Source organism: Equus quagga, unplaced genomic scaffold (assembly GCF_021613505.1).
Source record: "Equus quagga isolate Etosha38 unplaced genomic scaffold, UCLA_HA_Equagga_1.0 73442_RagTag, whole genome shotgun sequence".
Lineage (NCBI taxonomy): Eukaryota > Metazoa > Chordata > Mammalia > Perissodactyla > Equidae > Equus > Equus quagga.
The window spans coordinates 2,866,134-2,889,874 of NW_025802777.1; the positions used below are offsets into that span (position 1 = coordinate 2,866,134).

Sequence of the window (23,741 nt, forward strand, 5' to 3'; positions counted from 1 at the left end):
ACGCTCCGCTTCCACAGCCCAGGGTTTGGCTGGTTCGGATCTTGGGCACAGACATGGCACCACTCATCAGGCCATGCTGAGGTGGCGTCCCACATGCCACAACCAGAGGCACTCACAACTAGAATATACAACTATGTACTGGGGGGCTTTGGGAGGATGAAGAAGGGAAAAAAAGAAGATTGGCAACAGTTGTTAGCCCAGGAGCCAGTCTTTAAAAAAAAACAAAAAAAGATGCTGGGATGTAAACCATTGTAGCTAAATATTAAAAAAAAAAATCTACAACCTCACAAGTGAGAATAATGCTCACCTCTTATGTAGAGAGATGCAAATTAAATGCAACACTCCCAACCCCTTCAATATACTCCTGCGCTCGCCCGGCTCGGTCCTAAAAGCAGTTCCGATCCCCATGAAGCTTCAGCTCTGACAGCTATTACCTGCCGGGCCTTAGATTGACCCCTGAATGCCTGCTTCTTTCTCCTGCTTCTTCTGAGTCTCTGACTGTGCCAACCAAGCTACATGCCCCTTATTTACCAGTCTCATTCACCTTTGTCTCCAAGGTAGATTTCACTTTTAGTTTAGTTTGGTTTGTCGAACAGCAGGATGTGGACATGACGAAATGATGTCCACATCTTGCTGTTCGACAAACCAAAATTTAATCATCAAGAGCATATTATTTCAAAGATGCTGAAAACATAACGTTCTAACATCACTCTATGCCATGCCACTCATCCAAGGATACCTCCGTCTTCTGAAAACATCATTGGCAAGTATGATCATTTCTCCTTTACCGTCACAGAGACAGACACAGAAAGGGCCAAGTGACTTGTTCAAAGTGACAGTGTGAGTCAAGGGCAGGGCTGAGGGTGTAACTCCAGCCTCTCGCGCTCAGCCTATGAGGCCTCTGTTGGGCTGTATTTCTCTTGAAGCATCCAATCCTTTCCCCAATGACTCTCCATTTCTCTAATGCACATCCCCACGTAGAAAATTGGAAATGGGGAAAAGGATTATCATTTCCTCTTTTTCCTCTGAAATCATTCCTCCTTCCTTATCCTCCAATCCCACCCCTTTCTGCCAATTTCACCAAAATACGACAAAGACGCCCTGATTTATTGGTCCAACAAATGCTTATCACCCACCATCCTCTACTGCATGGCAGTGTTAGGGAAGGAAGGACGATCTTTAAAACTCATGGTTCTCATCTTGGAGGAATTAACAATTTAACTGAGGAAGGAATATAAGTGCGTGTGTGTCTGAAGAAAACAGAAGTCAGATGAGAAAGGCAACAGCATAAAATATCCCCCGGAAGATATGATCTCACGCAGGATGAGCAGACTAGAAAACACGCGCTGGGAGTTTGAAGGGCAGCTCACAAATGGCTTATTCTGCTCAGCAGAGGTTCAACAAAAGAGGAGTTGTTTGAGTCGGGTCTTGAAGGATGGGAAGAATTGGAGCACGGGCGGACTGGGGAGGAGATGGCCTTTCAAGGCAGGGGCTGGGGTGGGGGGTGGTTGGTGGAAGCAAAGGTTAGGAGACAGGAGCAGGCACGAAGCACTGGAGGACGGTGGCTGACGGGTAGAGGGTCCAGAGCAGCAGGAAAAGGCTGGAGAACAAGGAGGGGTCCAGGGAGGGGCCCCTGGAAAGGCAGTGGGGGAGGCCTCCAGCGTTTAAATAGTGGGACTCACAGAGAGCCCTCAGCAGGGAGGCTGGGCTCAGAGCTGTGGCTCAGGAAGACTAATCTGTCAATAGTTTTAAAAGGGAGAGAGAGTGGGGACTCGGGATGCAAGGAGGGCACTCTGGAAGTTCCTGAGTGGTGGAGAGGGGACGTGAGTGACGTGAGGGCTACGGGAACGGGGGGAGAGGAGGAGGCGAGAAACGTGACTCAGGAAGGCAGAACTTGGTCTGTTTAACTAGATGCTTAGAATGAAGAAGGAGCCAATGATTCACTGAATATGGAAAAAAAATGTTCTCATCTCTGAGAATCCAGTTTTATTCTTTTTTTATAAGTAAATAGGGAGAAACATATGTATTGGCGTTATGGGAGATGTTGCGGACAGAAATGTCCTCGATTCTTGACCTTTCCTTGCAGCCACGCCCTTGTTATGTGACTCTGCAGCTCCTCCCATTGGGAAGTGGCGCCTACTTCCCCACCCGGGGGATCAGGGCTGGCCTTGGCCTTGTATGGGCAGCACTGGGCAAGAGGTGGTGGCTGGCTCTGGGCCTCGACTTCAGGAGCCCCTGTGTGTTTCTTCTCTTTCTCTCAGAACCCTGCCACCACCGTGTGAGTCGGGCACTGGACAGTGAGAGACATGGCCCCATCACTCCATCGACTTAGCTGCCAGACAGGTGAGTGAGGCCAACCTAGACCCAGCCTACCATCAGCTGATCAGAGACACATGAGCACACCTGGCAGAGACCAGCAGACCTGCCCAGACTCATGAGCAGGAATAAATGCTCCTTGATTAAAGCTACTGGGTTTTGTGCGCGGTTGTTACACAGCATTATTGTGGCAATCGATATCTAATCCAGGGGTGCTATCTGAAGACACACATCATGCACAAAGTGCTTTCCTTGGCGTGGTCCATGTTACAAAGAGAAAAGCACACAGCCAAGTTCGTACCTGAGGCAGGATAGTTATCCGGAACGACCTGCTGGAGTTCTCGGCTCTCAGGTAGATGGAGATTTTAGGGAAGTAAGACCAAGGTGTCTCCGAATTCGTCCAACATGCCAGCTGGGACCCAGTCCAGAAACCATCAGAGAATTCTGGAATCTAGACAAAACAGGATCGTGTGAGAAACAACGACTAGTCTGGCACATCAACAGGAACCAGCTACCAGCTCTCCGAGTCACCTCGCCAGATACCCACAGGGAGAAACAACGTTTAATTTGGACAGCATGGTGGAGACATCAGCCCCTGGGAAGAGTAATGGGGATGACAAAATGACAATTACTCACATTACCGAGCCACGTGGAGCACTTACTGGTGTTAGGCTCTGTTATAAGCCCTTTGCAGCAATAATTATTTAATCCTCAAACATTTCCATCAGTGCAGTAACACTGTCCCCCCTGTTTTACAGATGAGGAAACCAAAGCACAGACAGGTGAAGTAACTTGCCCAAGCCAAGGTCACACAGTAGTGGGCAACAACCCTTTAGAAGAAAGACCAGATCCTAAGTGTGGCCGTCAAGGCTCCGTCCAGCATCACTTCTCTGAATTCTGTGGGCCCAGCAAGTTTTCTTCTGACACAGAGCCCTCTGTGGGCTCCCTGTTCTTCTGGAACATCTTTCTCCTCCTCCAGATCTCAGCTCAGAGGTCACTTCGTCCAGGAAGCCCTCCCTGGCTGCCCCACGTAATGCTGGTATCCCACCACGTATCTCTCCTTGGCCTTTCTGCTTATAGCAGCTATAGTTTTACCTTTATGGGAGTGATTGGTTAACTTCTGTGTCCTGCTGGGATCTGAGCCCTCTAAGGACAGGGGTCTGTTGTCTACTGCCCCTCGTAGTCCTAACACCCAGCCCATAGGAGACACTCAGGAAATACTTGTAGGAGACCACGATTGGCCAAAAGCATGAGACATCCACCTGCGCCTCCCATCAGGGGACTGGAAGGGCGATGCCACCCGCGCGTGTCCACTAGTTGCTGAATCTGCACGTTTATTACAACTGCACCCACGCCATCTCACAGACCCAGCAACGGTTTCTGAGCAGAGGCTGCCCTGAGCCTGCAGCTCCAGAGGGAAGGCCTGTGCCGGCTGTGCCTCCTGTAACACCTCCAGCCCAGGGCCCCGCTCAGGTCAGAGCCAGAGGAGCATGTGACGGGGGCGGACGTATGCTGACCGGGAGGAAGCGGGTGTCTGTCAAGGGAGCAGCCTTGAGGAAGAAAGAGACATGGGAGGCAAGTTGAGGGGTTGGTGGGATTGCTTATGAGGGAGTGCAGGGAGCAGAGAGGGGCCTAGGACCCACCCTGAGAAACGGGCCAGCAAAGGAGATCCGGGAAGGGGGCCCTGGATGGGAAGATGGCCAGGGAGGAGGGTGTGTGGGAGCCAAGAGAACCTCCTGGAGGCAGACAGGTGAGCGGGATGCTACAGAGAGGAAGCAGGACAGGACCCGGGGACACCGTGGATGTCACTGAATGAATACCGAGTGAGCGCTGCCTGCTCCACAACCACACACGGCAGGTGCCGACCCCCCTCCCAGGGCAGACAATGCGGGAAAGATGCCCTGAGGGCTCTTCCTCTAGCATAGGTGGACCAAGAGAGCACAGGGCACACCAATGCTGGCGTTAATATATTTTCACCTTTTACAAAAGCGAGGTCAATTTGAAATATGCATCATAGGAATGAAGCCCTTGCCAGACGAGTTGATAAGGGATAGGGCAGACCTTTTGCTGGCTTCTAGGAAGACCTAAGGGTGGGTGGGCCTGCACCAAGGGCACCGAGCTCTGAGGTCAGGACTATGACCAGGTCCATCTGCAGATGATGAATGAGGCTCACGGGGCCAAGTAACTCAGCCAAGGGGCACGGTGCAGAACTGGATATGGGATCTGCTGCCTCCATGGAGGCGCCCGTAAGTCTGGAAGGCCTCCCCGGGGGCTAAGCCATGTGTCCTTGGAGGGCAGTTCCTACTCTCAGATTGCAGTTTTCAAGTCAGAAGTGATCTTAAAGCGGGTGTCATGTGCTTCTGCATTTTACAGATGCAGAAGTGCTGGGCTCTGGCCATGTGGGCACCGCGGCTGCACAGGAAGGGAGACCAGGTCTCCACCATGCCCAAAACTCCCCACCAGGCTCGTTTCAAAATAGAGACTTACAAACCCTTCATTTCTAAAATCCTATCTGAACGCTCAGGCCAGGAGAGAGAGCCCGGCCTCTGTCCTGTGTCTACCTCTTCAAAGCCAGCCCTTTCCTTAACCAGCAAGAAAACTCGAGCCAAGAGAGCTGGCTGAGAGGAACCTAGCAGATAAGAAGAACAAACGCATCTTTGGTCCCCACACAATGGGACAGTGACACCATCCATCTTGTTGAGCTTTCCCTGCCCAAGACAAACAGCCTTCCCGGATTTCTCCTTCCTGACGCAGGCACTGAAATCAGAGGATAATTTTAGAGAAAGCAAACAGATTTCGTAAGCTCGTTCCTTCTACCTCGTGGTTGTCTTACAGTGGCTACTGAACACATGCTGCAATGACCTCAGGAGTGCTAAGGTCTGTGGGTCATTGCCCGCTCTCTCAGACACGGAGAAGGGCTGAGTTCACAGCCTTCAAGGCCCGGCTGGTTAAGGGCTTGCTGGACTCACACGCCGATGCTGGAGGCAAGTCCTTGGGACAGTTGAAGACACTGATCGCTCAGAATATCAAATTTGAAGATGCTCATGTTAATTCTGCTGAGCACATTTTTACTCCTGAAGAAAACCAGCATCCTGCTCCTTATTTCCAGCACGGTCTGATTTTCGGCCAGCGTTCTCAACGCAAGGCACTAAAGCTTTACCTGCCGACTTCTCTGATTCAGCAGACGTGAGACACGACACAGGAGGGGCTTTGCGCTGGCTCTCGATGCAGCTGCTCCAGGCTGCTGCCTTGAAGATTTTAGTTCAGAAAGGGCCTCCGAGTTATTTCTGTTTTATTTCCGCCTGGCGTTCCTTTGGTTTACCTGCTGCTATGCCACCGCGGTTCTAGACTTTTGAAGTTTTGGTTCAGGACAACCCAAAGCCCTCTTCCTTCCATGTTTCTGCTGTCACCTGGAACAAAGCAGCTGCTGTGTGCTTTCCTATCAACTGTCCTTTGAATTCGGCCGTCCCAACAGAGCGGTGGCACAGTCAGTGCCGAGTTTGCACCAGGATAAAGGGTTTATGCAGGAAACACTCCTTGTTGGGGAACTGGCGAGGGTGGTCCTGCGTGGACAGATGCTTTTGAAAGCACCCAAGGAGCCGAGACGAATGTTTATCCCACGTCCAAACAAATAGTAGTTGTGCCGTGGTTTGGACACTAAATAGAAGCCCCTCTTTACCTCACACCCACTGTTCCCGGCACTTCACCCCAAACCCTCACGACAACCCCACAGACGAACGTGGAGGCTCCCAGAGGGCACAGTGCCCTTGCCCCAGGCACTTGGCTAATAAGTGGCAGAAAGTGCGCTAAATTCATCTCCGTCTGACCTCTGAAGCTGTGTTCGTTCTCATCAGTGCCTTCTGGTCCATGCCGTTACCCTGAACTAACTGGGAAGTTGGGGTCACACTGGGAATACCGACAGCCAGGTCCCCCACAGGTATGTTGTCCTCGCCCATGATTTTTTTTTTTAAAGATTTTATTTTTTCCTTTTTCTCCCCAAAGCCCCCCGGTACATAGTTGTGTATTCTTCGTTGTGGGTCCTTCTAGTTGTGGCATGTGGGGCGCTGCCTCAGCGTGGTCTGATGAGCAGTGCCATGTCCGCGCCCAGGATTCGAACTAACGAAACACTGGGCCGCCTGCAGCGGAGCGCACGAACTTAACCACTCGGCCACGGGGCCAGCCCCTCGCCCATGATTTTAACTGTATTTCAGCATAACCGTAAGATAATTATGGAATCTGTCTGACTGACCTTTGTCTTCTGGGCATCATCTTCTTTTACAGAAGTTAAGAATTAAAATCTCAGCATGGCTTGGATGCAGGCCAGAAAGGAGGAAGATTTTTGGTTTATCTGTTTCGTGTTAAAGGCTACAAACATACACCTGGTTTACTATTTACTTTAGTCCACAGTCATCCCTCAGCATCCACGGGGATTGGTTCCAGGACCCCCGCGGATACCAAAAGCCAGGGATGCTCACGTCTCTTATGTAAAACGGTGTAGTATTTGCATATAACCTAAGCACAGCCTCCTGTATACTTTAAATCATCTCTAGATTACTTACAATTCCTAATACAATGCAAATGCGGAGGAAATAGTGGTTATACTGTATTGTTTAGGGAATAACAACAAGAAAAAAAGTCTGTACACGTTCAGTACAGATGCAGCATCACAGGCCTTTTTATCCACAGTTGGTTGAATCCACAGAGAGGGAACCTGCGGCCATGGAGGGCCGAGTGAAGTACATTGCCAAGTGTTTCTTTTCTTAGATTAGAAAGAAAGTGCTACACCCACTATACTATTATTTGAAATACTCAAAAGCACCGCGTGGTCAGATCCAAGTCCTCTGAGGTTAAAGTGAAAGAATTATTTGCTGGTTAATGTCAAAGAATAAGACTGTGAACTTAATAAGTAATTGTTTAAAAAAAACCCCGATAGTCAGATGGAGACTATTTGGATAACACATGGTAACACTCCCCAGCGTGTGGTCAGGACTTGCTGTTCTCCAAGATTCAGCATCCTGAGGACTCACCAGAGATGTGCGGGCCACAGCTTCGACCACTGCGTTAAACACCTTCTGGGGCAGGCGCAGCAGTGTGGTGCCACTGTCCACGATGGCCTTGTCCGCATTATACTACAATGAGGGAGGGATGGGGGAGAAGGCACATGAGTGACATGGCATTTCATATCAACGCATGGCTCTAGCCTGCTGTCTCTGTGCATCTGTTACATACAAATTTGGACAGCCCCAGTACCTCGTTGGTGGCTACAATTCATCTCACATTCTCGGAACTTGGGAACCAAGGATCTGCTGGCCCAACATCCTCATTTCACAGATAAGGAAGCTGAGGCCAGGAAGGGAAGTGGCATGACCAAAACTAACTGCCCTCCCAAAGCAGAGCTCTTCTCTTATTTTGAGGTACCCAAACTTTCCCATCAAGGAACCCCCAAGGGCAAAGAGAGAAGACCCATTTGTCTTTAGAAGTTGAAATGACACATTCAATGTCATTGACGCAAATCATACAAACTCAACTCTCCGTTATCCCACTCAAGGAGAAAGAGAAGAAAGAAGGGCAGTTTTTGCATACCCCATATTTGCATTTGGAACAGAACCAGAGCTCCATCCAGTAAGAGAATCTCACAAACACACACACACAAGCTCGCCAGCCCTGTTCCCACCTCCACCATTCTTTATGGGGCCAAGTGAGGAAAATGGAGGTCAGTGGGCCAACACCAGACAAGCCACTCCACCACCAGAGACATAACGGTACGAGCAAGGCCACCCAGGGATCGGCTGAATCATGGCAACTTAATTCCCCCTCTTTTAAAGCAAATCTTTAAAGTCATTTGACTGAATACATCAATCAGGTCAAAAGGAAATAAGATTTTGTCAGGGAGCAGGTGGGAGGAGTGAAGAATCTTGAGAAATTGAAATACGTCAATTTACTCATATTATTTTCAGATTTTATTTTTTTTCCTTTTTCTCCCCAAAGCCCCCCGGTACATAGTTGCATATTCTTTGTTGTGGGTCCTTCTAATCGTGGCATGTGGGATGCCGCCTCAGTGTGGCTGGATGAGCAGTGCCATGTCCGCGCCCAGGATTCGAACCAACGAAACACTGGGCCGCCTACAGCGGAGCGCACGAACTTAACCACTCGGCCGCGGGGCCAGCCCCTCATATTATTTTCAAATGTAAAGTTATTTTCAGTTCAGAAGCAAATTTAACTACAGTCTAGTTTGTTCAAAGAAATTATCACTTTAAAATATCTGAAAGGGCTGTAGCCGCTAAAACGTTGTGGTGGGACGTTCTGGGTTTTGTTTGGTCTCTTGTGGCGTGGGTGGTATATTTGGTGGCAGGAAAGAATCAAGAATCTAAGCATCAAACCTCCAAATATATGCTTATACTCCCTAATACACACACTCACACACACATACGAAGAGTTTGTGTTTTATTATAGGCCCTCATATTTGACGCTACCACTGGATTCTTTATTAGCAAATGAGTGCCTTTTGACCATCAACACAGATCTGTGGACGGAGGACTGAAGCATCCTCACAGTGGAAGGGACCATCACTTTAGCAAACTTTGGTTTCTCAGAGGCATCTGTGCGTATGAGCATTTATGGTGGAATGTGATGGTTAACATGAAAGGAAGTGAGGACAGGTAGAAGCATAATGAAATGCTGGTGGTTTTTGAAATCCACTCTGAAAATGCTGTAGAAGACCGAGGCTGCCACAAGTCCTCATCATCGTCGTGTCGTTATGTGCCACAAATAAGCCGAAATGCAGCGAGAGGGTGCTGACAAGTTTAATAAGAGGTCTGGTTTCGCGGCTCTGCACATCTGCCCCCTCTCAGCACCGTGAAGCCACGCACATCTTTAGCCACACACGTAATTTTTGTTCGAGTAAGAACTGTGTGCTGGAGGGAAGGGGGGCGTTAGCTAAGAATGGAGGACAAAGCTGATGATTTATTTTTGGTTTCATTTTGCTTACTTTTTGTCCCCCTCTGTCTCCTTGCACTGATGAAAACTTGCTTATTCATCCTCTTAGAGTTCAGGACCATTGGTCCAAGATGAAGGGTAAAACGTGCAGCTCCAGACAATTCGTACCATTTTATGCTGATTTCCTCTGTGAAGCCAAGTGGCCAGAAGAAAGCCATTTTTTGGGTGGGGAGGTGGGTCACTATTTAATTTACACAAAAAGGCCCTATAACCTTTGATGACAAATCTTTGACTTGCCTTGTAAGTAATGTACCTTCTGACTTCATATTCAGGTCCAAGCTGTAATGTTTAAGCACCCCAGGCACACAGACAGGTAGACACAAAGGGATCACAGCGTAAATACCTCTCTGCAGTCCAGATTAAGGCTCTGGCCTCCGATTTCCAATTTCAGAATTTCTATCTGATAATACCACTCCTCCTTAATAGGGGTATACCAGATGTCTCCTCTGTACAGACTCGGTTCAATTCCACCCAGGACCTGGGAAGGAACATATTCACAAGTGTAAGAGAAAAAATATGCGGGCATGTAACAAGTTACACAAAGAAGCACGCACTTAGAAGGTGAAACGTCACTGAATCAGTACTTTCCCTTTATTGTGATGTTATAAAACACATATATATGCTTGAAAATTAAACACGGAATGTTTTGGGGCCATGCATCCAAAGGTCAAATAACTTTATGCGCTAGTCTAATCAAGATGCTTTGGTGGTCCCCCTTATCTAAAGGAAGTCCACGCAATTCTAGCTTTACAATATTGAGATTCCACCCCCTATCCCGCAAAGAAATGCAATAAAATGGTTAACCACCTAGACTGACCATCATTCAGTTCCTCACAAGACAGAGGATGACTTCCTGTCCACACACCTGCATGGAAAGCAGAACAAAAACGCTTCCCTGATTCAAACTTCATTCTGCAAAACTATGTAATGTTACCCCGCAAAATTCCAGGCTACCCTCTAATCTGAAAGGGGGTAAGAAGGGCATGAAGAGCCGGTGGACTGTTAGCAAATGAAAGTGGCTGAGCCTGCTTCTCACGGTCAGAGAGCAAAGGGTTGGCAGCACCCACCCCGAGAGGGCCCTTCCGTGCATCCTCCTTGTCACGTCCCACTTTAGACATCTGGGTGCAGGGTCTCTCAAGGGGATGCTTGGGCGACAGCACATCTAGTGCTGATGGCCTTCATTCTGTTTCAATAGAAAACTTTGTGTACGTGTGTGTGTGTTGTGAGAGAGGGGAGAGAGATATACAGGTGTCCCTGTCTCCCCACCAAATTTTCAAAATCCCTTTGCCGCCTCTACCCAGAGTAAAGCCACCTACCACCCCCCCCCGCCTTGTTTCTCACTTGCCCCTCTACCATCCACCAAAACCAGTTACCTTTCAAAAGAAAATTTTAAAAAGCTTTAATAGAATCTGGGGAAGTGATGAGAATCATCTTTTTAGATGGTAGGATGATCAGGAAAGATCAAAAATAATACCTAATTTTATCCATTTTTGCAAAGGTTCTGTAACAAGGATTATCACAATTTTACAGTACTTATGTATGCCTACATGTTGAATATTTCTATCAGGGTCTTAATAAAACAGAGAAAACAGCCCCATTGATTTGTGATATTTCGCCCCTTGAAGACTAAAAGATACCCACAAGACTACCTCCGTTGGTACCAGGTCCAGCTACTGGCAATCCTGCCCCACACATCTGCATGGAGAAAACGTTGGGGATTTTTGCTTGTGTCACCAGGGAATCAAAAAATGTCTCCAGGGAACTTGATGGCTGGAGGAGGATGAAAAAGAAGGACAACAGCTTCATGACTCATAATGAGGACAGGGAGGGATCCCATGTGGACACCAGGCATGATAATTTGATATTACTTTATGCTTAATTTTTTTATGGCTAAACAATAAACAAGCTTATGATTAAGTACAATAACTTGGAAACCTCCCACAGAACTTCCTACTCCTTGGTATTTTTCCTTTTGGTATGACTTTGTTGTAAGAATAAGAGAGGAAGTGGGTGACCAAAGTACATGGTGGATCCTAATCTTAGACACCTCAGAGTAGAGAGAGAAGAGTGTCTCTAGGAGCTGCCTTTGCAGCTTCAGAAAAAGTCTGTATTCCCCTCTTTCAGCCACAGTAGTCCACCACACAAATGAGATGTTCTGACCCAAGAGGACAGCTCATCTAGGATCACAGACCCTGGACATGGCGTAGCACTGCCAGCTGTCTACTGAACTCTGATGATCAGGAAGGTGGCAGGAAGGGAACGGTGCTATGCTCCTGAACATTGAGAGCCCTATTATTCCTCATTGCCATATTTTGGTAGCCCTAATTTGATCTGCACCTCCCTTACAAGCAGCCTTACGTTCAGAGGACACCCCCATTTCCCCAGGTCTCAAAAGGAAGAGGGATGGTCTGTAAACAGTTCTGAGTTGGGATGATGAGGATTATTTTAGGCTGGTTACTTTTAAAACTGCAGATGAGAAGGGGGCTGGTTACCTTTAATAAAAGCAACTCTGAGGAGCGGGAGTTTGCTTGCCCTTTGTTGGGAAACATTTACATTTGTAAGGGAAACCTCCATCTGTAAAGATGCCTCCTCTCTGTGCCAGGAAGAAGGGGGATGACCTTATCTCTAGAAACTCTTAATCAATGCCAAAGGCAAGAACTTAAGTTGTTTACTGTCTGGCAACCTCATGTAACTGACCACCCCCCCAACATCCTCCTTTGTCTTTAGCTGAAGATAATGTTTAAGCGGTGGCTTCTGCCGGGTTTGATTCTTATCTAAAAGTTATAGGACCACCCTACCGGCACTGACACCATTTTAACAACTTTTTACATATTCTTTCCTTCGTCTTGTAAAGACATAACTCACATACCTATGCCTTAAATTTAGCCTTACTCTCCACCCAGGTTTGCAGCAGCAGCAGCGACAGCAGCAGCTCTGACTGCCCATGGGTCCTGTCCCCATGCTATTCCACACTATTCTCTAAATAAAAGAGCACTACTGCCAGACCTTGAGAGTCCGAGAAATCTTTCTTTAGACTCCTCAGCTCACCGACCCCGCATCGGGTGGGGAGGGGGGCTCGGGTGCTGGTGGTCATGAAGGAAGGAAAGTACTCGACTCACATTCAGAATTTGGCTTTGACGACTGGGAGATAGGAGTTAGTCCCTAGGAGGTGTTAGTTCTTGATGAACACTTAATTGCAGTAGCATAGATGCTGTAGGCATAGTCTGACCACCTACGGTTAACATAAGGAACAATTACTTATTATCTGTAGGAACTAAGACTGTCATTCTAGAGGGAGTGAGAATAGAGCCCCATTATCAAATAGATATAAATCTTCCCATTTGTTTGGTTCATTTGTATGGGGCCTCCTTCTTGCTTCCTTCTCAGACTCTGTGGAATCTCGGGCAGAATTCAGCACCGTCTCTATGTGTAATCTTTGTTGAAACACTTTGTGTTTGGGTCACTGAGTGAGACGAAGCCCTGTCTTGGAGTGGGCTGGGTCTGCCGGTGACCCAGTCTGGTGCTCTCAGCCCCCCTGCTTGAGAGGCAGCAAAGTCAACACTGCCTGGAATTGGCTCCTGGCTCCGCCACCTGATAATGGAGTGACCTGTTCCTTTGTTTCCTTATCTGTAAAATGGGGATAATAATACCCCCCTAGAGCTGTTCTGGGGCGTAAATGGGTCAATACACAGAAAGCACTTGGAGCAGTGCCTGGCACCTGGTTAGGGATCTATTACTATTCTGTCAAGTCATTCCTCAGCAGGCCTGTGCCTCAGGATCCCTTAAGAGCTTTAAAAGCACACAGTTGCCCAGGACCAACCCAAGAGAACCCGATTCAGCAGGTGTGCAGCTGGACCCGGGCATCTCTAGTGTAAGAGACCCTGTGGTTGGTTCTGACACATATCCTTGGTGGGAAGCTTCTGGGATGGACCAGAGGCCACCACGCACTATGACCACCACTGAGCACTCGGCTAAGCTACTCAGAAGCAGCTTTGGACCACCAACCCAGGCTGCCCTGCCAGTCCCGTTCCAGCCATGCTTCCTCCAAACCCCGTTATTGTCTCCTCAAACCTGGGCACTTGAAGCCAATGGTTGGCAATCTTGGAATTTCATAGATGAAAAGATAAAAGGTCACGTGGGGAATCTGGACACCCCAAAGAACTCTGAAGTAGTTTATTCTCAAGGAAGTTTTACATATTATTAATTCCAGACCATTTAGCTTTACTCTCCCATCTTCCAAATAATCAGCACAAAATCTTCTCATACTCACATCTTTCATTTTCAAAGTCACATGAAAGTGAAACACTTTGCCCAAGGTCACATTGTCAGTGAAAACATATTTAGGAATGTAGGTCATCACCAGCCTGAAAATCTCCTATTAAGCTCGCCCTACCGTACTAAGGAAAAAGGGGATCCAGAACCCATTTGGGCTCTGTAGACAGAGTGAGAAGTACCCCCGGGGCTCTGTGTTCTGGCTACCTCTCTGACCCTCAGTCTGCACATCTCTAAAATGGGGATCATATGGCCTTACAAAGTCTGCCTCATGGGGAAGAGGTGAGAACCAAGTGGACCAACATCTTGTAATGTTCTCAGCCTAGTGCCTCATGGGCTTTTCTTTCACCCTGAGAAGCCACGGGGTTGGGGAACTCCCCTTGCTTGATGCCCCCCCCACCCCACTCCCTCACCTCACCCCCCGTACCATCTGCTAGGAAACTTGAGTTGGAACAAATATCTTCAGGGAGAGAGAAAACAGGCCTTCCCTTTGGGATCCTCGTGGACCAATGCGGGCTCTTTTGTCACTGGGCCCACTGCTCTGCAACCATCTAGCTTCTCTCTTGTTTCACGCTTGGCTCTGCCTCAAAGCCTGACACTGAGCAGTGAGAGGCCAAGGTGTGGAGTCTGGTTACAGGCAGGAGAGGTGACCTCCTTCTGCTTTGCTCAAGTGCATGCAAACCTAGCCAGGTCACCCAGAGCCCATGGGTACACCCTGCCGTCTAATCTCCCTGCCTCGGAACCCTTCCAGTGGAAATTCCCAGCACAGAGGCGAGCCTGCCTCACTCCTCCTGCACACCAACACTATTTCCGTTAGGTTGGCCTGAGTACAGATATCTGGAGAACATTCAATTGTGTCTTTCCCCATTTTGTGATGGTTCTGATGTTCACGTGAGCAAGGGTTCCCCACTTCCTCCTTGGCACATTGCTACTTCTTGTGGCTGGAGATCCCCAGGGCACACTTTCAAGTGGCCCTCATTCTGGCTCCAGGTGTCTCCTCAGAGGGCTTCTGGAGTGACAGAAAGGTGGCAGGACGCTCTTGCCCTGGTGGGGGAAGGCTCCATCTTCATGTGAACATACGAATTTAATAAATGTGTTTTCTTTTAACCCTACCCGAAGAAAAACTCCTAAACAAACACCATGATCAAAGTGATTCAGATTCTGTTAACATTCTTAAGCTATACAACTAAAACAAACAAAGACAAATGAAAAAAAGGAAAAATGCTTAGAAATACAACTAATTGTGTGCCCACAGGTCTGTTTCAACCGTGTGATTCTCACTGTCTCCAACAGCCTGGACCCATCTGTGGGCCCCTCCAACGACAGGCTGTCAGAATCTCATCCGATCACTTGATTACCGTGGCTCCGTGCATTCTCCTTACCTTCGCCAGGGTTGCATAGGCAAGTCCAAGGATCCCGTTCCATTTAATGCCAGGCAAAAAGAAATTCTCAGACTCAAAAATAGTGGCAATGTTGACAAGAAAAGAACTATTGAAGCCTTTTGGGATGGTGACAAGGTCCTCCCCAACGAAGCCAGTCCAGCTCCCCTGTGTGTATTTCACGGTGACATCAAAGCCCTTGGAGCGGTACGTGCTGGACCTGGAGAAAGAAGGAAAAAGGCATCGTACTCTGTCCACATACCCATGTCCGACTCAATGGCTGGTCATGGTGGCAAAGACAGCTCTCCCAAACACAGAAAGTCTCCCGTAAGCAATTCCTAATATTAACAGTGCTCACGTTCACGGAGTGACAGTTCCCACAAAACATAGTCACTAACGTTGCACAGTGTTTCTGCGCCCCGTCGAAGGGAAGTACTGGGGTTGACATGTGGCCCCCGAGTTTAACCCTTCTCTCTGCCCAAGTCGAGCCTCTAAGTCCAGTGCTTTCCTTAACTGCAGTAGCCTTTCACAGCACAGCCCAATCTGGGCACCTGCATGGCCCTCTGGCTTTGCAGGGACCCTGCAATGCTGCTCTGTGACACAGGGAGGGCCTGCAGACTAGAGGGAGATGCCACCAGCTTGTGCCAGTAGTGACCTGGGGTTCAGATTTATACAAACAACCAATGTGACGAATAAAGACCAAGCCATACCCGCCAACACCAACACCGCAGGCCGTCCTCCTCAGGGCCCACGTAACCTCCTGATGGCACAGGTTACTTCTCAAGGCCACCCGCCCATGCCCCAAGGCTGATTATACTCATACCAAAATACAGGGGATGAAGCTAATGACATGGCTGTGACATAAATTGCTGTGACACCATCTACACCCCCACATGCATATAGCCCTAAGGGTAAGAGTTACAGACACAGAATAACATTAACAAGATCAGACAATGGACAGGGCAGAGAAAATCCTGCCCTCGGGATTTCAGAGACAGACAATAAACAAGTGAATACATAAAATTCCAGGCGGTGATAAGGAAAGATAAGAGCTATCCAGGAAATAAAGCAGGGTGAAGAGAGGGCAAGTGACATTTCTGTGAGACCTGCATGAAGACAATGAGCCATGTGGGACATGGGGAAGGGACATCCTGGAGAAAGGACAGCAGGTGTCAAGGCCTGGGGTGTCCAATCCTGTAAGGTAATTCTCACATCCATTATCCATTTGAATCAGAAAATTCTGCTGGATTCTGCGAAGGAACCCGGGGAACATCTCTAGGCAAATATCTGGGCATTCAGACCACCCTCCCCCTAGGAAAATGATCAAGTTCCCAAGAGAAATGTCAGATTGGCAAACAGATAATTATAAAGTGTTGCTGTTTGCCTGTTTCCATGTACTCTGTTTTAATATCTAGTCTCTGAACACTACTATGTGTTAATGAGTCTTTGTTGCAGGATTGCATGAACTAGCCCAGTCTTGTTTGGGTTCAGGGAAGAAATTAAGCCAGAGACGATATGAGCTTTTTTTTTTTTTGGTACATCTTATAAGCTTTAAAAATGTTAACAGCCTTGGGGCCAGCTTGGTGGCATCGTGGTTAAGTTCGCGTGCTCTGCTTCAGTGGCCCGGGGTTCACAGGTTCGGATCCTGGGCCTGGACCCACACGTAGCTCATGAAGCCATGCTGTGGCGGCATCCCACATACAAAATAGAGGAAGATTGGCACAGACGTTAGTGCAGCAACACTCTTCCCCAAGCAAAGAGAGGAAGATTGGCAACAGATGTTAGCCAGGGCCAATCTTCCTCACACACAAAAAAACGTTAACAGTCTTTAATTCCGTAATTGTACTTCTGAGAATTTGATCCAGAGAAACATCCATGATGCAGACAGAGGTTCAGGTACAAAGAGAGTCGTTATGTTTTATTGATAACAGAGAACAGTTGGAAAACACCTAAATGCCCAGTAAAAAGGAAATAGTTTAGTAAATGACAGTACATCCATATGATGAAATTATGTAGCACTGAAAAATGCTATTTACTGAGACATTTTCAATGACAAAAAAAATTAAAAGAAAAAATCGTGTATTGGCAGAATCTTCTTCAAAACAATTTATTACACTCAGATATTTATAGTGCTACCTCTAGATGGTGGGGTTTGTGGAAGAGATTCTCATTCTTGTGGGTAGGTCCTTCTACATTTTCTGCATATATCACTTTTATAATCAGGGGAAAAAAGTTATTTTTAAAATGTCTGGCAGACAAATTTTTGAGAAATTTAATTTATTCTAACTTCATAATGGAATATAAAATATGAAAAATGTTTAATTTTAGTATTTTCTTACATTTTAGCTCATTCCACCATAATCTTAAAGTGAGAGCAGCATTAAGTGAACACTTTGTGTGCACGCATCTCCTGACAAGGCCAGGCACAGATGGAAAAGTGACAGTGGATGGACCCTGGGCACCCACGGAGCACTGAGGAACCCACCACAAATTACACAGGTAAAGTGCACAGTCAGGTCATGGAAACGTGGGCACTGGAGGATTGGCGGAATGTCAAGTTTTAGTGTCAGAGTCAATTCAGCAGTGCCTGGCACACAGCAGGGGCCACACACATTTACACTGAACAGCAATGAAAACACTGCATCATTTAGTCCCTTTTGACAATTAGCGGTCATTCCTCAAGTTGGAGAATACGCTCTTGCTAACGGGAGAGGCTATCTATCTTGAGGTGCTTGGAGAACACCATCTAGTGTAGGGTCAGCAAACTTTTTCTGTAAAGGGCCAGAAAATAAACGTTTTAGCTTTTGTGGGTCACATGATTTCCATTGCAACTAGTCAGCTCTGCCAGTATAAGGAGGAAGCAGACACAGGCGATGCATAAACAAACACGCATGGCTGCGTTCCAATAAAACTTTATTTACAAAAAGAGGCAGCAGGTCAGACATAGCCTATGGGCCCAAGTTTGCAGTCCCCCAGTCTAAAATGTCATGCCTTTCTTGTGTGAAGCTGTTTTCTTTTGACTCCGTCCAAGCTACAGAAAGCTCCTTAGAATCTGCTAATGTTAACAAAAAGAGTCTGAACACCTAGTTGGCATATGTCTTCTATAGTTTCCTGACCAGGTTGCTATTTCCCTCATGGGGGGAACGTTCTGGATATTTCAGTGCCATGTGCAGAGAGATGAGAGGTAACTGGAGTTACACTGCCTGGCTTCAAATGGGAGATCAACCACTTATTAGCTGTGTGTGACCCACCCGGGCCAAGTTATTTAACTTCTCTGTGTCTCAGTGTCCTCAACTAAAAAATGGGGCTAACACAGTATCATAGCTCATGGGGTTAATTCTGAGGATGAAAAGAGTTAATTCTGTAAAGCATTTAGAACAAAGTCTGGAACAAAAATAGCTGCTATTATTATAACTATCTAATCACATCCTACCTTTATTCAATCTATGAACTACAAAGAAAGGGTAAGAATTGTTTTTTCTAGAAAATGCTCTGATAGCTACTTTTACGGAATATCCAGAATTGTCTCATATTGAAGTCCAACCACCCCCATGACAAAGGGGCATGTCTTGGGGGGATGACGTGGTTAAGGTGGTCGGGGACGTGGGGGAGCCTTCCAGCGTTCTAAAAAGTAGAGCTCTTCTGTCTTCCAGACCAGTGCTGACCAAGAGAGCTTGCTGCCATGAAAAAAACATTCTGTCTCTACGCCGGCCAATATGGTAGCCACAGGTGGCTACTGAGCCCTTGAAATGTGATGACAATGTGACTGAAGAACTGAACTTTTCTTTAACGTTGATTAATTTAGATTTAAATAGCCACATGTGGCTAGAGGCTACCTTTGTAGAAAGCATCGTCCTAGATAATGTGAGAAAAAAGTCATTCTAAGCTTATATTCCCTGAGCTCCTTAAACTAAGCCTCGAAGGGCAAAATCCCCAGAGATGAACCGTAAGCAGCTCTAAGGATGATTAATGTATAGTTTCCAGCACTAAATTAAAAAAAAAAAAATGCATTCCTCCATCTTCGTGTTCTAACATCCTACCTCTTGGCACTAAAATGCTTTGGCTCTCAATTGCTCTGCACACTAATTAACTATATTGAGAGGGAACCCTAGATTGGCTTCTCCTTTGTAGTGTCCATCCTGGGTGCTCAGGAACAGCAATCAATCAAGGATGTGGGTAGCCAGGAAAAAGTCAGCTCACAGCAATAAAGTCACTTTGAATCCAATTCAGGAGACACTCTGCCTCTGATTAAGAGTGTCAGGGAACGCAGGATGGACAGTGAAATTAACTGAACTGAGGAGGAAACAGTTGCAGAATATTTTATTATTTTAAAAGAAACCCATTATCATTTTCAGAGAACATAAAAAGAGAAAGTTTGGAAGGGCAGAATTCAGAAGAGTTAAATTCTTGGGCCCACGGCTTTGCTTCTCCTAAGCCATCCCACCCAGGGAATGTCCTAAAGAACTCTGCCCAAGACTTCCCTGGGGCTCTTCAGAGTTTGGAACCTACCTTCGGGGTTGTTGGTCCAGCCTAGGTGGTCAGATACCTTTCTTGCTCTTGCCCTATTCTGGAAGTGACCAGACCAGAGTGGATGGGGCCACTGACAGGCCATGGGCTGCTCAGTTAGCCTGTCCACACTGGAGCTTGATCAACATCCTCAGCAAAGGCAAATGCTCAAGGGCTCCAACAGGGAAAGTCCCCTCCTGGACAGGCAAACAATGCTGGCTTGAGAAATTATCTAAATAATCAAGCAAATATGTCTGTCATCATCACATGGACAGATGAGGCGTTTGGTCTCGAGGGTCCGGTTCAGCCTCCTTAAGGAGGTCACCAGGTAATTCTCTAATATCCTAATTCTACTTACAAGCACCTCTTGAGGAAAAGAAATGGCTCCCTTGCCACAACCACACTCTGTGGGCTTCACCCCAGGTGGAGTACAGGAGGAGGAGACATCTTCAAAGGAGACAGACAATTTCCCAAATAGATTAGGAGAAGGTCAGATGGATAAGTATACTGGACCTCTCATCAAGCCAACTGGCTGGATGCTATTTTATTGGCTAAACAAGAAGTACATCTAAAAAAACCACACCATTTTCTTTTTGCTATATAGTAATTCACTGGAACATCCACCGCCATGAAAAGCGGGCATCTGATGGGAACAAGCTACACAGATGACTAACGGTAGCCTGATGTCTCATTCCATAAATCAAAGAGATCTTGTCAAAGAACCCCAAGCCAAATCTCCAATTACTGGGAGATGTTTCAGGAAGCATTAAACCTGAATATCCAAAGTCTGGGGTACTTGAATCAGAGGCTGACAAACCCAACCAGAAACCTTATTTTAACTAAGGGAGATCAGAGGGACAGCGAATACAGAAACATCACAGGGCAGGGAGCCACATCTCTGAAAAGGAAGCTTTGTTAAAAATTGAGAAAGGAAGTAAGAACATTCTCTTGGCTTCCATCAAATACGATGATGGGAAGAGTACCTTCCGCCAACTCTAAAGTTAGCTGAAAGCATCAGACAAATTAATCATACATAATTTACAAAATAAATTACGTTCCTAGTTCATATCTTTAAAATAACAAATCTGTGTTAACATAAGTCTATGAGAAGCATGGGGGGAAAAAAGAGGAAAAGAGAGCAAAGAAGTTTATCACAAATCTAAGCAAGTACTGAACGTGCAAAATATGCAAGTTTAGCAGGGGTGCAGTTGATAGAAGGGAACTTGCCTAAAATTAAAAAATGGTACGCTTCACATCTGATTCAGCTAGAAGAAGCCTGACAGGTCTGTTGAAGAACGGTTCTCTCTCAAAGACAGGCAGTATCGGGGCTAGAGGCCCAAAATGGGGGTGACGTTTTATAGGTAACAGGTAAATTTCAGCAACGCTTGCAAATGAGGAAGGCTGGCTGAAGTTTGAATGATGGAAGTGCCAGTGGATAAAACTGACGATGGAGGGGACATCTGGGACTTTCCCTGCACATTGGTGGGTTCCATTATTTCTTTTTATTTGTCCACAAAAGGAGAGACGGATGAGAACCTTGAGGGCCCAGAAAGCTGAGAGGGAGCCCTAAATTCTCCTGTGGGGTTAGCAGGAGAGAAAGCCTAGCCACCACAGGAGCTATTGCACCCCACCCCCCCTTTCCCTTAAGGTTCTTATGGCTGGCCAAATAATTAAAAAGCAGGTTAGCAGTAGAAAATCAAAGTTTAACGACATGTACACATGGGAGGAACTCAGGCAAAACTGAGCAACTCGCCACAATGGCCAAGTTGCCCCCTTACATATCATCTCAACTAAAGACAAAGGAGGATGTTGGGGTAGTGGTTTGGGCCTTCAAAGGGGAGAAAGGCAATTCACATTAGACAAGTGTTTACCCCATGGGCCACCTAGAGAGAATGTGGCCAGAGAGACAGGATTTCAAATAAGATGTGCTTGTGGGTGCCTTTCCCATCACACCTATTTCACGTTGTACTATAGTCTCGTGGTATAAGCCCCTTCCTGGATCAGGCCTTCTATCTTAAACTCTTTTAGGCAATTTGGGGGAAAGCCAAATGTTCTTCCTGAGTCTTCTGAGCCTCTATTGTCTCCAGCTCCAAATAATTCACACACCGGAGTGGCGCATCTTGGGGCGGCCTGCCCCGAACCCCACCAGGATGTTCCCAGGAGTTTTCACATTAAGTCAGGTGCAAAGGAGCCAGAGAAGTTCAATATCTAAGTATCAAAAACAAGGACATCTGCCACCTGAACACAAACCTGGCCAGCAAGGTCGGCAGGTAAGTTAGAAAGATGTGTTCTCCTGAAGCCTGAAAGAGAACCACGGTTCAACCAAACAGTGAACAAAGTGGAAGGTAAATGAGAAAGACGCCAGTTGTCCACAGTCAGTTAAATACAGTACAGGTATTAAATGGCATCGTACACAGTGTTTGTAATGCTGACTATTATTTATCCTTGAATGTTTCAATAGCTGTATCTGCATGGCAAATGGGTCTCTGGCTTGAAAAGCACACTTTGACCTTTAATTGAACCCTGGCTATGAGCAGCTGCCAAAGAACTACCATTTACCTACCAGGAAGGAAGTAACCATCCATGGTGGCAAATTTGCATATTTCAATCTATAAAGGAACTATACCCTTCACCCTAATTTTGGCTTTACGATGCACTACTGTTTTTTTTTTTTCTATTGTACCATGTGTCTACAGATGTGTGATGAAAATAAAAATTACTCCAGGAGGTGGAAAACTGATAGGCATGGCACAGAGCTCAGCTCCAAGTCTGGAAGTTCTGAGTCCTGCGGTAGGTGTGGGGGAACCGGCTGAAAGTATAGACTACAGCCTTGTAGCAGAAAAGATGTAGGGCTGGGATTGCTTTGCCACCAAGATAAACATTTTTTGCATAGTTCTAATATACATTGCATTTTCCGGGAATGCAAATACTGTATAAACTGGGGGAAGGTGATATTTTCGGGGGGTAATTTTACCAGGATTCTTCACCTACTTGGAAAACCATATCATCAACTCAAGCTGCTCTGGGTGTCTGAGTCTGTTTCAATCCACTTTTATCAGTCTACGCTGGGTGCTGCACGCCCACGGGGAGGGGCTCACATCCTCCTACTGCACCAGTCTCCACTGTAGTTGACCCAGATGTTCCACACTGAGGTACTGACCACCTTTTATAAATTACTGCTTACTCCCCCTATATTACACTGGGGCAGTGAGTTATAAGACCTTTGCATTTCATTTCAGGGCATCACAACTCACTAGTTATAGAAAGGGCATGCTGGGGCTCAAGGTTTGGGAACTGCTGACCTAGAAACTCCAACTTGGGCAACTTCTTGGCATCTTGAACCTCCTGTGCTACATGAGGAACAAGAGGTCTGGACCAACTTGAAGTTCTGTTCCACGACCAAGCAGTCCAGTGTGGGCAGTGGGGGGTGGGCGCTGTTCAGGGCAGAGGATTTGGAAGAACCACCAATCTGAACAGGAGAGGGCAAAGGGTGGCCAGTGCATCATGAGCCTACCCCTCCCCCACCTGTACTCACCCAGAAATACCCCTTCCCCCACATCACACATATTTGCAATTACAGCAATAGCTTCAAGGCACAAAGCAACCACTGGCCAGGAGTTTCATCCTGGAATAGCAACCACGAAAGGTTATCAATACAGAGTCATGGACAAAGCTATGGGTTCCCTGAAGGAGGGGCCAACCAGTTATCTCTGTATAGCACCAGCCCCCACTCCCCTCCAGCTGTACATACAGGAGACACACCTCTTTGTGCCACCAGAACGGAGACCACAATGTGGTGCCGGCAGAAAGCAGGTGGGCACTTCGTTCACACTCGGCAAGGCCTCCTGCCTTATTAAAACAGCCCGGTATTTTCAGAAACTTCTCAGCTATTCTTGCCCTCCTCCATCTCTCCCTTCTTTTTCTCCCCAGCTGGGTTGATTCCCTGGAACCAAAGACCGTGGCTGAGGGAAGCAAGAACTGGAAGACACAAGGAGGATTTACGGGAGGGAAATCTGATGGACAGCTGAGGCTTTTGACAGTACGAGACCCTAAAAGTCAGCCAGATGTCAGCTTACTTGCTGTATCTGTGGAGTTTAAATTTTAAGGTCACAAAAATAGATGTGAGATCAAAATGTGCACAGCCTTGGAGCAGCTGCAGGACCCCACGGGCTCCTCTGGAGCTGAACACTGACAGCCTCCCAGTACCCCTCTGCAGCCCAGAGTCCCAGGCTGGACCGCGCAGAGCTGGCTTTATTCCGGAGACCTCCACCC

General features: G+C 47.0%; 1 protein-coding gene across 1 annotated transcript in view; it reads right to left on the minus strand.

The window, feature by feature from the left end:
* LOC124234270 (beta-secretase 2-like) overlaps positions 1-23,741 on the minus strand; it is an 88,449-nt gene that overhangs the window by 28,023 nt on the left and 36,685 nt on the right. Inside the window, exons 3-7 of the mRNA XM_046651519.1 lie at positions 14,967-15,183; positions 10,954-11,082; positions 9,656-9,790; positions 7,344-7,445; positions 2,618-2,767 (exon numbers count right to left, since the gene is read on the minus strand). Coding sequence (XP_046507475.1) covers positions 2,618-2,767; positions 7,344-7,445; positions 9,656-9,790; positions 10,954-11,082; positions 14,967-15,183 — 733 coding nt within the window. The remainder of the gene's footprint in view (positions 1-2,617; positions 2,768-7,343; positions 7,446-9,655; positions 9,791-10,953; positions 11,083-14,966; positions 15,184-23,741) is intronic.